General features: G+C 59.9%; 1 protein-coding gene across 5 annotated transcripts in view; it reads right to left on the reverse strand.

The window, feature by feature from the left end:
- Positions 1-463: 463 nt before the first annotated feature.
- The window catches only part of Tmco4 (transmembrane and coiled-coil domains 4), a 75,467-nt gene continuing 63,286 nt past the window's right edge, over positions 464-12,644 (reverse strand). For all 5 annotated transcript variants that reach the window (XM_078025458.1, XM_040288012.2, XM_005317534.5 and 2 more), the window contains 3 exons: positions 8,619-8,736; positions 4,604-4,721; positions 464-1,496 (listed from right to left, as the gene is read on the reverse strand). In XM_078025458.1, coding sequence (XP_077881584.1) covers positions 1,107-1,496; positions 4,604-4,721; positions 8,619-8,736 — 626 coding nt within the window. In that variant the 3' untranslated portion in view covers positions 464-1,106. The remainder of the gene's footprint in view (positions 1,497-4,603; positions 4,722-8,618; positions 8,737-12,644) is intronic.

Genomic DNA, 12,644 nt, shown 5'->3' on the forward strand with positions numbered 1-12,644 from the left:
CAGTGGGAAGTGACCCTGGCCCAAGAGTCCTGGGTTCTGGCCCTGACTCTGCCCCTAAGGTGCTTTGGGACCCCAGGATCATGTGCCTTCTGGACCCTGGCTTCCCACATGTGGTGTGAGCAGTGTGGACTGGAACCAGCAGGAGTTGTGTGAATGTCTGCGGGATGAATCAACGCCCGCACCGAGCGCCACCCGGCGCCACTCGGCGCCTCCATTCTGTGACTCACTTCTGCCCTCCCCCACCTCCAGCAAAGCTGTCCGCATAGCCTGTCCCGTCCAGCTGGGCACTGACGAGGGCTCCATCACTGATGGGCTGTGTGACCTCCAGCAGGTTACCTCATCCCTCTGAGCCTCATTTTCCTCAAGTATGAAAAGAAGATGGTCATAGGACCTGCTCCACAGGGTGAAGGTGGGTGGAAACCACCCAGGTGAGCGCTTGGTATGGGGTAAATAACACGCGGTGGCCGCTCCTATTATTTTTTATTAGTTTCCTCCCTGTTCCTGCCGTAGGAAACCCTTCCCCTGAGATCCATTCTTGTCGCTGGGCCCAGTTCCCACCACTCCACGTGCTGATTCGGCATTTACTGCCCCAGCCCATGAAATGGCGCGTCCCTGGGGGCTGCTCACCACGTCACAGCGACGTGACCCGTCGCTCCTATCGTTGTGCTGTGCCCAGCCCGCGGGACTGCGCGGGACAGAGCTGGTCCGTCTACTGAGTGGAGAGAGGGAGCTGCCCCCTGGGCACCTGCCCCTGTGGGTGCCGGTGGGTGGGCCTGGGGAGGCAGGTGGCTGGGGGTCCCAGCCCCACACATCTCTCGGGACACCTCCCGGACAGCCAGACCCCACAGCTGGGACCCGGGGTGCAGGCAGCCCCCCCTGCCTGGGAGTCCTGGGCTCCCGCCGGGCTGCGCTGGCCCTGCGGCCTCTGCTCCCCAGGGAAGGACTGTCCCCCACTGTCCTTCCTTCTGGTCCCTTTTCAAGTCTGACCCCTGCATCTCAGAAGCGGCCTCTGCAGGGATTTGCCCACCTCAGCCCTCACCTGGGGGCTCAGCGGAACCAAAGCTGCAGGTAGAAACCCGAGAGATGGCCCAGGTCCCCCGCTGGGGTCAGTCCAGCCCCGGGCAGGGGCCCTGGGTCTCGCGGGCACAGTCAGGGCAGCCCAGTGGGTTGGGGTCCACACCATGGCTGCACACAGGGGGGCTCCCAGCTGGGCCTTCAGCAGCAGGAAGCGAGGCCCCTTCGGATGGATCCGGCCCCACCGGCTCCTGGGCCTGGCTGGGGTCAGTGGACGCTCTGGCGGTGTCTCTGGGTGCGGGCCCCTGGGTCTGCCCATCCTGGCGGCTGGTCTTGTCGGCTGCTGCCTGCCGAGGCTCCTCCTGGGGCGGGCCGCCTGGGGCCAGCAAGAGCCCCTTCTCGCCCCAGCCTGGCTTGGTGCGGACGCCCACGGCCTTCAGGATGACATCCATCTGCTTGGCATAGTCCAGGTGGCCGCTGACCTGCGGGAGGACAGTGAGTGAGGGCCACGGTGGTGGGTGGGCAGAGCCCAGCCCTCCCTGGGCCCCCCAGTGAAGCCTCTGGACCTTGTCCTCGTCCCCCGCCAGCCAGTCACCAATCCCACGCCTCCATCTCAGAGTCTCTCAGATCCAGAGTCGGGTGGGAGGGCCCGGGCTCGGCGCAGGTCTAGAACTTAGGAAGTCAAGATGGAGGACCTTTCTCTCCGCGGCCTGCATCCTCTGGGACTGGACGGCTGGGTGGAGGGTCTCCTCTGCCTGCAGCTAGTGGCCCGGCTGCTCCTGGCTGTGGGCTTGGGACAAGTCCCTACCCCACCCTCACTGTCTCAGCTGTACTACGGGGACAGTAAGGCCAGCTCCACCAGGGGGTAGAACAAAGCCCAGATGCAGACCACGAGATCTGTCCGCCGGGCGCCAACTCCTCCTGCCTCAGCCCGAAAGCACCCACACAGGGTCCCCAGCTGCCCGCACAGTGAGGTGCAGCGCTGAGATGACGTAGCTTGAACGTGGCCCCCCGAGTTCATGTGTTGGAACCCAGCCCTGGTGCCACAGTGTTGGAGGTGACCTCGAGAAGGGCTAGTGGGCTCGGGGGAGTGTGGCTCAGTGGGGGTGCACTTGCCTAGTGCGGTGGGGCCCCGGGTTCTGTCCCCAGCTCTGCGCAGACACAGAGGGGAGCCATGACGTCATTGCAGACCGGTCCTTACAAGTCGGTTTGTTATAAAAGTAACCGTGCCTCTCCCTTTCCCTCCCGCCTTCCTCCATGGGCTGACGTAGCAGGAAGGCCCCACCAGACCAGGTGCCATGCTGTGCCCTTGGATTCCAGAAACGAGAGCCAACCCGACTCCATTTCCATTCATTGTGGGTCACCTAGTTTCAGGAACTCTCGCAGAGCAGCATAAACCCACTACGACAGAGAGGAAGCAAGGGTGTGATGTGGTGCTCCCTGAGGAGCCGTGCTCTTCTTGACTCATTTCCTCTTTCCTGCTGCCTGGAAATCAGATGTGATGGCCAGAGCTTGAGCATCCATTTTGGGCCATGAACTGGACCACTACGGTGGCCCAGCAAGCAGCCAGACAGAGGGGACTCTGGCCCCTGAATACTGTGGAGCCAACAAGTCAGCCGGAAAGTGCCTAACCTGGCTTCTTTCGTGGGACAGAATCAACCCGCAGCTGGGGCCCTCCTTGGCTACAGGTGGGCCCAGGTACACGCGGGGCAGCGCCACCGTGGCAAAGCCCTCTCTGACGGTCCCTGCTGGGGAGGGCCTTCCTGGGGGCCTCGGTGGGGCCCAGACCCCCCAGGGCCCCTCCAGTTTCCTGCCTCACAAGATACCCCCACCCCCCACCCCCCACCGAGGAGGACCCACCCTCTTCTGCCTGCCCAGCCACGCCGTCCGGCCTCTTGGCCCCTCTGGACTCCCTCCCCCCTCGGCCTCCGTCTCCTCAGATGACACTGATGGGGACACCTGCACCACAAGGCCACCAGAGGTGGCCCAGGCTTCTTGGCGGGTCCCAGGGCCCTGCCCGAGGCCTCGCCTGCGCAGTGGGACCACCATGTGAACAGGTGACAAACTTCTGTGGCCACTGGGCAGTGCCAGGGGGCCGCTGGGCAGTGCCAGGGGCCCGCCGGCTGTCGGGTTTGGGTCCACGTGGTGCCAGGCCCTTTGCTGACTTCTGGAGGCCAGGGGCATCTCCTATGGGACATGAAGGGTCTTGCCTTGGTGGGGACGCTGGGGAGGGGCATTCTTCTGCTGGCTGAATCCCGTCCCCAGGCGGGAAGGCCGCCTGGCCCCCTCACTTATGGGCCCTGGAGCTTCAGCCCCGGCTGGTCCACAGCAGTCAGCGGAGCCCAGGTCTGCAGGGCTCTGCAGCGGGGACCCTCCTCCACCCACCTGCCCCAGCAGCCTCCCGGGAAACACAGAGCAGCCTAATGACTTTAATTACCCGGAGGAGGAGAGAGGGCGGCTCCTAATGTGATAAAGAGCTATTATTAGGCAGAGCTGGGGAGCTGCCAGGGAGGCAGTCTGAGGAGGGAAAGAAGATTGGGAGCCGACAGTCCCACAGGCAAAGACCAGGAGGTGCCGGCAGGGCCTGAGCCCAGGGAACCAGTAGGAAACGAGGGCCTGCCCTGCACCAAGCGGCTTTCGCGTGCTGCCTGGGAAGTTAGGTGGTTTCCACCATTTCACAGATAAGGAGACTGTGGCTCAGAGAGGTCCCCTTCCCACTCACTAGGATAAGCAGGTCTCAGTGGACCAGGGCTCTCCAAGCCTTAAAGATCATCTAGACACTCAGTTGTTTGCGTGACTGCCCAGACAGGCCCTCTTCCACCCTCCCCGCAAGAATTCTCGCCAGCAGGACCCCCCCCTAGAGACGGAGTTGGAAGGTCTGGCGGTGGCACCCGGGCTCAGCTCTGGGTTCTGCCTCTGCTTCTGGTCTGGCCGGAGCCCTCTACCTGGTCCTCTGCTGGACCTGGTGGTTTCCCGACTAGAGAGCTGGGGGGGGGAGACCTGGGAATGGGGGTGGTGCGCAGTCATGTGGGGGCCAGTGTAGGCTCCGGGGGATCAAGTCCAGCCCTGGTCATTGCAACTTGCGAGACAGGAACTTCTCTTCTTTTCTCTTCTTTCCCCTTGCTGTGCTGGGGATGAACCCGGGACCTCACAAACACACTGGGCAAGTGCTCTGCCACTGAACAAGGTCCCAGCCCTTTTTCTTTTACTTGGAGACCCGGTCTCACTACGTTGCTGAGGTTGGCCTCGCACTTGTAATCCTCTTGTCTTGGCCTCCTGAGTGACACATTACTGATCTGTGCCACCATGTCCTGCAAGGCAGGAATTTTCTAAACTCTGATTTCCTAATCCATGAAACGGGGACAGCAGTGCCTGTCCGGCGAGGATCAGCACTGGAGTGGAAGGGCCGGGGACAGAGCCCTGTGGGAGGAAGGAGTCTGGGCAGTAGCCCCTGTCCCCGCCCAGCAGCTTCTCAGTCTCTCCCTGCTCCAGCGCAGAGCCGGCCGGGGCCCCTGTCTCCAGGGTCTGGGCTGCTGGGCTGGGTGGCCAGACACCTGCCCACACACAAGCCGACGCAGGTGCCACTCACCACGGAGGACAGGTCCACGTTCTCCACCCGGCGGTCCTGCAGCTGCACAGGCTGAAGGCCGGCGACGTGGAGCTGCACAGAGGACGTGCGGTACACGAAGCTGAGCAGCCAGTCTCCCCTGTGGGCAGAGGCGGGGCGACCGTCAGCCTCGGGAGACGCCAGGCTGGGCCTGCCTGTCTCCTGGGAGGTCCGGGGGCCAGCCCCGCTCAGAGACGCCCGGGGCCAGGCCCGGTGCCGAGGGCTATGCACAAGGCCGTGGTGGCTCCAGGAAGGCCGTCTGGTTGGGTCCCTTCTGGGTCCCCAGAGGCAAGAAGAGCGTCTGGCCTGTCACAGATGCGTGTCTGTTGACGAGCACCTCATTAGTTCTGGTGGCACTGGGGCTAGACCCTGGGCCTCACCCTGCCCAGTGACCCCTCCACCAGGAGCCACCCCAGCCCTGCCGGCTGACCCCGGGCTGCGGGAATCAAGAGGGAACTGACCCGTTCCCCGCAGGCAGCAGGCCCCTTGGGACTGTGCCCAGCTGGGCAGGTGGCTGGCCCGGGGCTCCCTGGGGGGTCAAGGGGGAGGGGGCTATGGAGTCAGGGGACCAGCTCTGCCTTTTGAGGACAGGCCTGGCCCCCTGCGGCTTCTCCTGGCCCTCAGTCTCCTGGCCGAGGCCTGTGGTCGTCCAGGGGGTCCATGCCCGGGAACCCTCGCCCCTTCATGGCTGCTGTGAACCCCACTTCCTCCCCCTCCCCCTCCCCAGCCAGACACCCCTCCCCCACCCACAGGAAGCTCCTGGGGACCCTGCTGCCCAGCTCCTCAGTGCTACAAGCACTGTCCAGGGAGGACGGGCCTGAGGGTCCCATGGCGCGGCTTCCTGCAGCGCTCAGCCCTGTCCCGGGGCGCGCGCGGGGCCAGCGGAGCCAGGCGGCACCCGGGGCAGGCCTGACCGTGCACGCCTGGCTTCTTCCACGCACACCAGCTCCCTGGTCGGCCTGGTCCATTATTTTTGGAAGCTTGAAAGTCGGGCTCCCTCACTGCAGCCCGGAGGGGGCCAGAGGCAGGAGAAGGCGGGTCCCCCACACCCCACACGGGGTGTGCCCGTCTCCCGGCCGCCCAGCTCCCCCTCGGGGTCTCCACCACAGGGAGCACGTGGGGGCGCCAGTGGGAAGGCCCCAGAAGGACGGGAGTCCAGTGTCCAGGGCCCTCTAAAGACCCCCCCAATGGGGCTCCTGGGCCCCCCACCCCTTCCCGGCTACCATCGGCTCAGTCCCTCAGCAGAATCCAATCTCAGGTGCCCTGCCTGTGGCTGGCCTGCCCCTGCCCTGCTGGTCCCTACTCCGCCCCCTCTTCCACGTCCACTCTCCTCCCCTGCCCCCAGGGACCCATGCCAGGTCTCCTCGCCCCTCCCTGCCCCTGGCTCTCCCCTCTGGGGCCCCGCGGCCTTCCTAAAGCACCCCTCTTCTCTCAGGAACTGACCAGGGCTCCCCTCTGCCTATGAGCTTTCGCTTCTAGAAAATTCCATAACTCTCCAGAGAGCAACGCTTCCAAGTCCCAGGGTCTACCTTGCGGCCGAGGGTCCCAGAGGCACCCAGCATGGCTAGGGGAGGAGGAGATGATCCAGGTCGTCTCAGGGAGGAATTATGAGACTCAGAGGCGTCAAACACTGGATTTGGGGATGGCCCACAGACACTGTTGCTATAGTTACCCAGAAGCAAAGAAAAGCGTGGCTTCTACGTGATTTCTGCTGTGATGGTGACAACACTTTACGGAGAACTGTTAACTGCCCTTCCTTGTGCACATTTAGGGACAGAACAGGAACATGTTGAAGGTCCTATGTCCTCTTTGGAGTCCTGAGTGAGCCACGAGTCCCTCACTGGCACTCAAGACCCTTCTCCAGGGCCGGCCTTGCCCGTGATGAGCTGTGTGACCTTGGGGGAAGGTGCTTGCCCTCTCTGAGCCTCGGTGGATCTAAGCTCCCAGAGTCGGTGGGAATTTAAACGAGGTGGTGCAGGGACACACGGATGCTCAAGGAGTCTTGGGGATGATTATCACCTCCCCGTCTGGGCCTTGTGGGTATGTGGCTCCTCTTCAGCTGGGCCTGTGCTTCCGGTCTCTGACGGGCTCCTCTGTACCCTTCCCGAGTGCCCTGAGCCCTCACCTGGTACTGTCCACCCCTCAGCCCTCCTGTGCTGGGACTTGCTCCTTTTGGGACGGTCCCCACACGTCCTCCTGTGGGGTCCTGGTCTCCCTGAGGTCAGGACTGTCCTGGCCCAGCTAGGATCAGCCACCGTGAAGACCAGCTGAAGGGGCACCTGGCTCACCCTCCAGGCTCTCCCACCGTGGTGGGGCCCTCCTGTCCTCCTGTCACCCTTCCCCACGGCAGCTGGAGCAGAGACGCCGGGTGGCCTCTGACCTCTGGGCTAAGGGAAGTCACCCTGGCAACCAGAACTTGGCCCTCTAGCCCCCAGGCTCTGCCTGGTGGACCCTGGGCAGGTCACCTCTCCCTCCCAAGTTCCCTAACTCCACACCGCACACGTGCAATCTTAATGCTTTCCCTTGGCTGTGGTGAAAAAATAACAAAAACCAAGCATCAAAAACCTCACCACGTGAAGACGCCCACTCACAGATACCATCCACCACGGCTGCCATGTATGGGGCACCTACTACGCGCAGCCTGTTCCTTCAAAATCTCCCCAGGACCCCTGCGCGGGAGGCCCTATTATTAGTCCAGCTTTGCAGGTGGGGATACTGAGATTCAGGGACGCCACCCCAAAGTGAGCGGCAGGGCCAAGCCTTTAACCCAGCCGCGTCTGACACCCTAAAAACGTCACTCTCGCGTCACCTCTTAACGATGCCTTATTTGTGCTCATTTAGGGTCTTTAAAACTTTTAATTATAAGTGAAGCTGTGATCGCCCGCTTTATAGCCTGTATTCGTTTAATGAATGATGAGGAGGTTGGGTATCTTTTAAATTCACTGACTATTTGTAGTTGTTCTATGAGTTTGTATACCCAGGGGTGTTTTACCACTGAGCTCCATCTCCAGTCTTTTTAATTTTTTAAAACTTTGAGACAGGGTCTTGCTAAGTTGCGGAGGCTGGCCTTGAACTTGGAATCCTGCCTCAGCCTCCCGAGCAGCCGGGGTTCCAGGTGTGCACACCAGGCCCGGCTCCCCTTACTCATCTGTAAAGCTGTTGATTGGAAGGGGGCCAGTCAGCCCCCAGGCAAGCTCTGAAGTCGTGTTTTCCTTCCTTTCTCGTCCCCTACAACTCATCACCTGTCCCACCGTTTCTTGAACTCCACACGCCCCTGTGTTTGGAGCTCAGAGTGTCACCTTCCTTGGGTGACCTGGCCAGCATTCTGCACTTCAGCTGAGTGGCCCCCCAGTCCTGAGGGTCCTGTTGTGTCTTAGAATTCCAAGTGTCTTGGAGTCTGGAAAGGTCCTCTGGCCTCTTCTCCCACGAGGTCTGGGTGGTGGCTCTTCCCGAGCCTGGGTCCCCTCCCCCAGCCCCAGGCCGGCCCTGCCTCTTGTCAGAGGGTCTGTCACTCTCTGGCCATGGGCGACCTGCGGGCCATCAGCTTCCTGTCCTGTCTCCCTGCCCTGAAGCAGCATCCTGCTGACTTAATCCAGACCCCTCGCTCGTTCCTTCAACAACATTGAACCCAGAGCCCCTCGGTCTCGTCCACAGCCCTCCTCCTGTGGGACCCGCTGTTTAAACAGTGTCACGTCCACTCTCCTGTGGCCCCTCCCTGCTCCAATGCTGGGCCACTGCTGGGCTCCTGCCAGCATGCAAGTGGCCTCAGGCCCAACCCAGGGACATCCTCTGCTCTTGTGGATCTTCCCCTGTGGTCATCCACCCTGTAAGGATGGACGCTTAGCGGATCAGAGCACCCGGCCTGGGCCTCGCTGCCAACAGGGCCGGGGCCTGCGCTGGGACAGGAGTATCCAATGCACCTCCCCAGCACGAGGCCTGGGACCCTAGGTGCTTGGGAAGCGGTGTCACCTCCCCGCTGGAGAGAGGGTGCACAGACCTGCTGTAGCCATTGACGATCCTCCCGGACACCACCTTCCGGAAAGGCTCCCAGTGCTTGGGGTCTCCTTCCACGGGTGCACCCAGCAGGATGACGTCCTCGATGATCCCTTGGCAATCTGGCGAGAGACCCCAAAAAAAGGCCATCAGTGTCCCTGGCCACAGTGGTTCCTGGGAGGGATACCCCAACAGCACTGAAGGAGATACATGTCACACACATGCACACACACACACACACACGTGCACACACACACATGCACACACACACGTGCACACACACACACACGTGCACACACACGTGCACACACAGGCACATCATGGGGTCTCTCTTTACTGGGTTCCAGGGCCTGGGTGGAGCCCTCATGTCCCTGATCTATTCCTGCAAAGCCCCATGGTCACTACTTTAGAGTTAAGGAAAACACAAGGCATGTGGTCAGCGAGTGTCGTGGCCCGAGTTGGAACCCGGGTCCCTTTCCAGCACCCATGAAGCTCACGCCTGCTGTGGACCCGGATGGCCTGCAAGTTGGAAGGTGGGGGGGACAGTGCCCCCTTCCTCTGCAGCAGGTCCTGGCGGAAGAGGGCGGTGGAGCGGCGGTGGGGTGTCCTGGCCAGCTGACCAGGGATATTTTAGCCAGGGCCACTTGAGGTGGGTCTCTGTGTCCTTTTTCTTCTTGTCACACATCATTTGTTCACCTTCTGTCCCCTCCTCTAACAGTGAGGTCCCATGAGGGCAGAGGCTCCGGCTGCCTTACCACAGCCATGTGTGAGGGCCATGGAACACACCAGGCCCCCGCGTGGGGCACAGTGAAGACCTGAATGAGTGGGGGAGGTCTGAACTCTGTCCACAGGAAAGCCAGTGCAGGGACCGCGACGTCCGTTCAAGTCCCAGCAGAGTCACTTCTGAGCTCTGCAACGGGAGCCAAGTCACTTAACTTCTCTGAGCCTAAACGAGAATGACGATCTGATGCTGGGCTTGCGGGTCTTTTGAGGATCCAGTCGGGGTGCAGGGAAGCCAGCGCCGCGGGCACACAGGGGCTATCAGTGCCCTGCACCGCGGCTCCCCACCCTGACGAGTCTGAGTTGCTGCACCCCCCGGGGTGACGGTGCCTGGGTGGGGCAGCTTTGGCCAGCTCTGCCGCCCTCTTGCTCAGTGACACAGGACAGGAGGCTTTGTCTCTCGGGGCCCTGGCTCTGACCAGACGGTTCTGTTTTCTGCCTAGGCTTCCGTTCCAGTCTATCCGAGTGGACGGTTCCAGGCTAACAAGACTTTGGGAACCTGTTATGGCTTGGCTCTGGACTGACCCCCGGGTGCCATGTGTGGAAGGCCTGGTCCTCAGTGCAGCCACAGCCAGAGGGGGGGCTCTTGGGAGTGACTGGATCCTGTGGGCTGGGACTCATCAGTGGATTAATCTATTCACAGCTGAGTGGACGACGGGGGGGGGGGCTGTGGAACCGCAGCAGGTGGGGTGTGGAAGGACTGGGTCACTGGGACTGTCCCTGGCCTCTCCCTCCCTCTCTCTGCTGCCCTGAGGTGACAGGTCCCTCTGCTGGCCCTTCCTCTATGACGTTTGGCCTTCACCCCGGGCCCAGGGCCACGGAGCTGGCCGACCTCGGACTGAAACTTCGCAGACAGCGAGCCGAAATACACCCTTCCTCCTTTAGGTTATTCTTGTCCTGTATCTTGGTCACAGTGACGAAAATCTGACTAATGCAGAGCCCCGGAGCACAGAGCCCTCTCAGGTTCCCCCTGCTCGGATGTGAAAAGATTCTATGACACAGACTCCCTCTCGCTCCTCTGCTTCCAGGCAGGGGATGATGTGGCAGAAGGTTTCAAACTTCCGTCTGCTGGACAGAGTCTAGTCCCTCCTTCATCCATTCAGGTCTGGGCTGACCTGCAGGGTGGTCCTGGCGCCCCTCCCCCCAAGGGATCTTCCGTGCTGAGTTGCTGGCGACACTGTTGCTGAAGGGACCCTTACAGATCAAGGAGATTTCATTCCAACCACTTCCCTTGGCAGATGAGGAAATAGGCTCAGAGAGGGGATGCGACTTGCCCAAGGTCACACAGCCAGAGAGAATACAGCTGGGGCTGCAACCCAGAACACACAAGAGAGCTATAAGGTCCCTGGGCCATTCTCTCTGCTGATGCAGGAACCACTCACACAGTGATCACAATCGAGTTACTGTTGCTGCCAGAGGGCTAAACAGTGTGGACCCTCTGGGCCAGCAGCTCTCTTTGGGGACCAGCCGCAGGGTGGGGTGCCTGCTGTTCCTGTGGAATCTGTCTCGGGGCTGGAGAGGGACCCTCGCCATAGCGCTGCAGAGGGAGGGCTGCGCCCCTTAGTGGCCAGCATCCGCCATAGCAGGTGCCTGAACAACTCTTATGATCAGCTCAAAGCTGCTGGGAAAAGCAAAAAAAGTTACTTTGTCTGAGACCTTAAGCGGAGTCAAGTGGGGAACCTCATAAACCAGCCCAGAGTGCAGGCAAGCCACGCCTGGGCGGGCGGAGACCTGAAAGCACATTTTCCCACATCTGAAGCCGGACTGACAGCTGCCAACTGGACCCCTTCCCTTCCATCCTCAGACCACTGTTCCCTGCTCTCTGATTATGCTCTCTGCGTGGCTGCAAACCTGAGGAGAAGCTGTGCAGCAGGCTCTCAGTAACGCCCAGGTGTTAGCTAAGGGGCGTGGGCAAGAATCACACTAGGTAGGACCGGTGGAGGGAGGCCAAGAGCCTCCCAGGATGGAAGCGCAGAGGGGAAACCTGGGTGCAGCTCCCCAGTAGGGCACTTGTCTAGCACGATGCCCTGGGTTCAATCCCCAGCACCAAAAAAAAAAACAAAAAAAAAAAACAAAAAAACACAAACAACAGAACACCAAATCCCAAACCAACCAAGCAAAAAACATAGACAGCTTGTAGCTGATAGAAAGGAAAAAAAAAAAAAATCCAGATCCCACTGTTTGATCCCAAACCTTACACTACCAGAACCTTCCAGCCTCCTAGGCAGAATACAGAAAACCCTTGCTCAGGTGCCACTTTCAGTGCCCATCAGACCTCTTCCACTGGGGCATGGATGATCTCTGGATCCTGTCATGGATTGAGTACAGAATGGTCCTCACTTTTCAAGACCAACAGAAGAAACTGGAATTTAACATTTAACAGTAACTAATGAAGCTGGGCACGGTGGAAAACACCTATAATACAAGCAGCTCCGGAGGCCGAGGCAGGAGGATTGCGAGTTCAAAGCCAGCCTCAGCAATGGCAAGGCACTAGGCGACTCAGTGAGACCCTGTCTCTAAATAAAATACAAAAAGGATGCGGATGTGGCTCAGTAAGTGCTCCTGGGTTCAATCCGGGTACCAAACAAACACCCTGTGCACTCCCCTGGACAGAAGATCCAACCCCTTTGCTGGCTCAGGATCACAGAGTTTGAAACACATTTGGATTTTTTTCTTCCTGCTGTAACCATCTTCTAGCATAGACCCTTTTATACATATTCAGATTTTTATGTAAAAGAGGGCGAGGATCATCAAGTTTAGAAGTAATACACAAATGGCTTTTGTGCCCATAATTTCCATTTTTAAACCAGTTCTCTGGATCTTATTAATATCCTGCAGTTACTGCTGCAGCTGGGAGCCCTTCATTCTATTATAACTTCAGCATTAAGGAGGCGTCAAACCTCCAGCAGTTAAGAGAAGCTCCTGCCAGTCGCGCCCACCCCTCCACTCACGAGAGTTTGTCATTGGCACGTGCAGCGAGACACATTTCTTTCCAAAACTTCCTTTTGCTTTTGCCTTAGTTTGACTCTTTCACTCAGGAATCAAAGAGATCCATTACATCCCAAGTCGTAGCACGGGGTGTCTTTCTGGGGTGATGGGAAGGTACTAAACTCAGGTTGCGGTGATGGTCACACAACTCAGTATATTTACTAAAAATCTCCGACTCTGGGGTTGGTGCCTCTTGCACTTGCCACCCCCCCAGCAAACTGGAAATGATTTCAGTTTTTCAAAAAACATCCAGGGCTGAGAA

The sequence above is a fragment of the Ictidomys tridecemlineatus genome, chromosome 11, assembly GCF_052094955.1.
Source record: "Ictidomys tridecemlineatus isolate mIctTri1 chromosome 11, mIctTri1.hap1, whole genome shotgun sequence".
Taxonomy (NCBI): Eukaryota; Metazoa; Chordata; class Mammalia; order Rodentia; family Sciuridae; genus Ictidomys; species Ictidomys tridecemlineatus.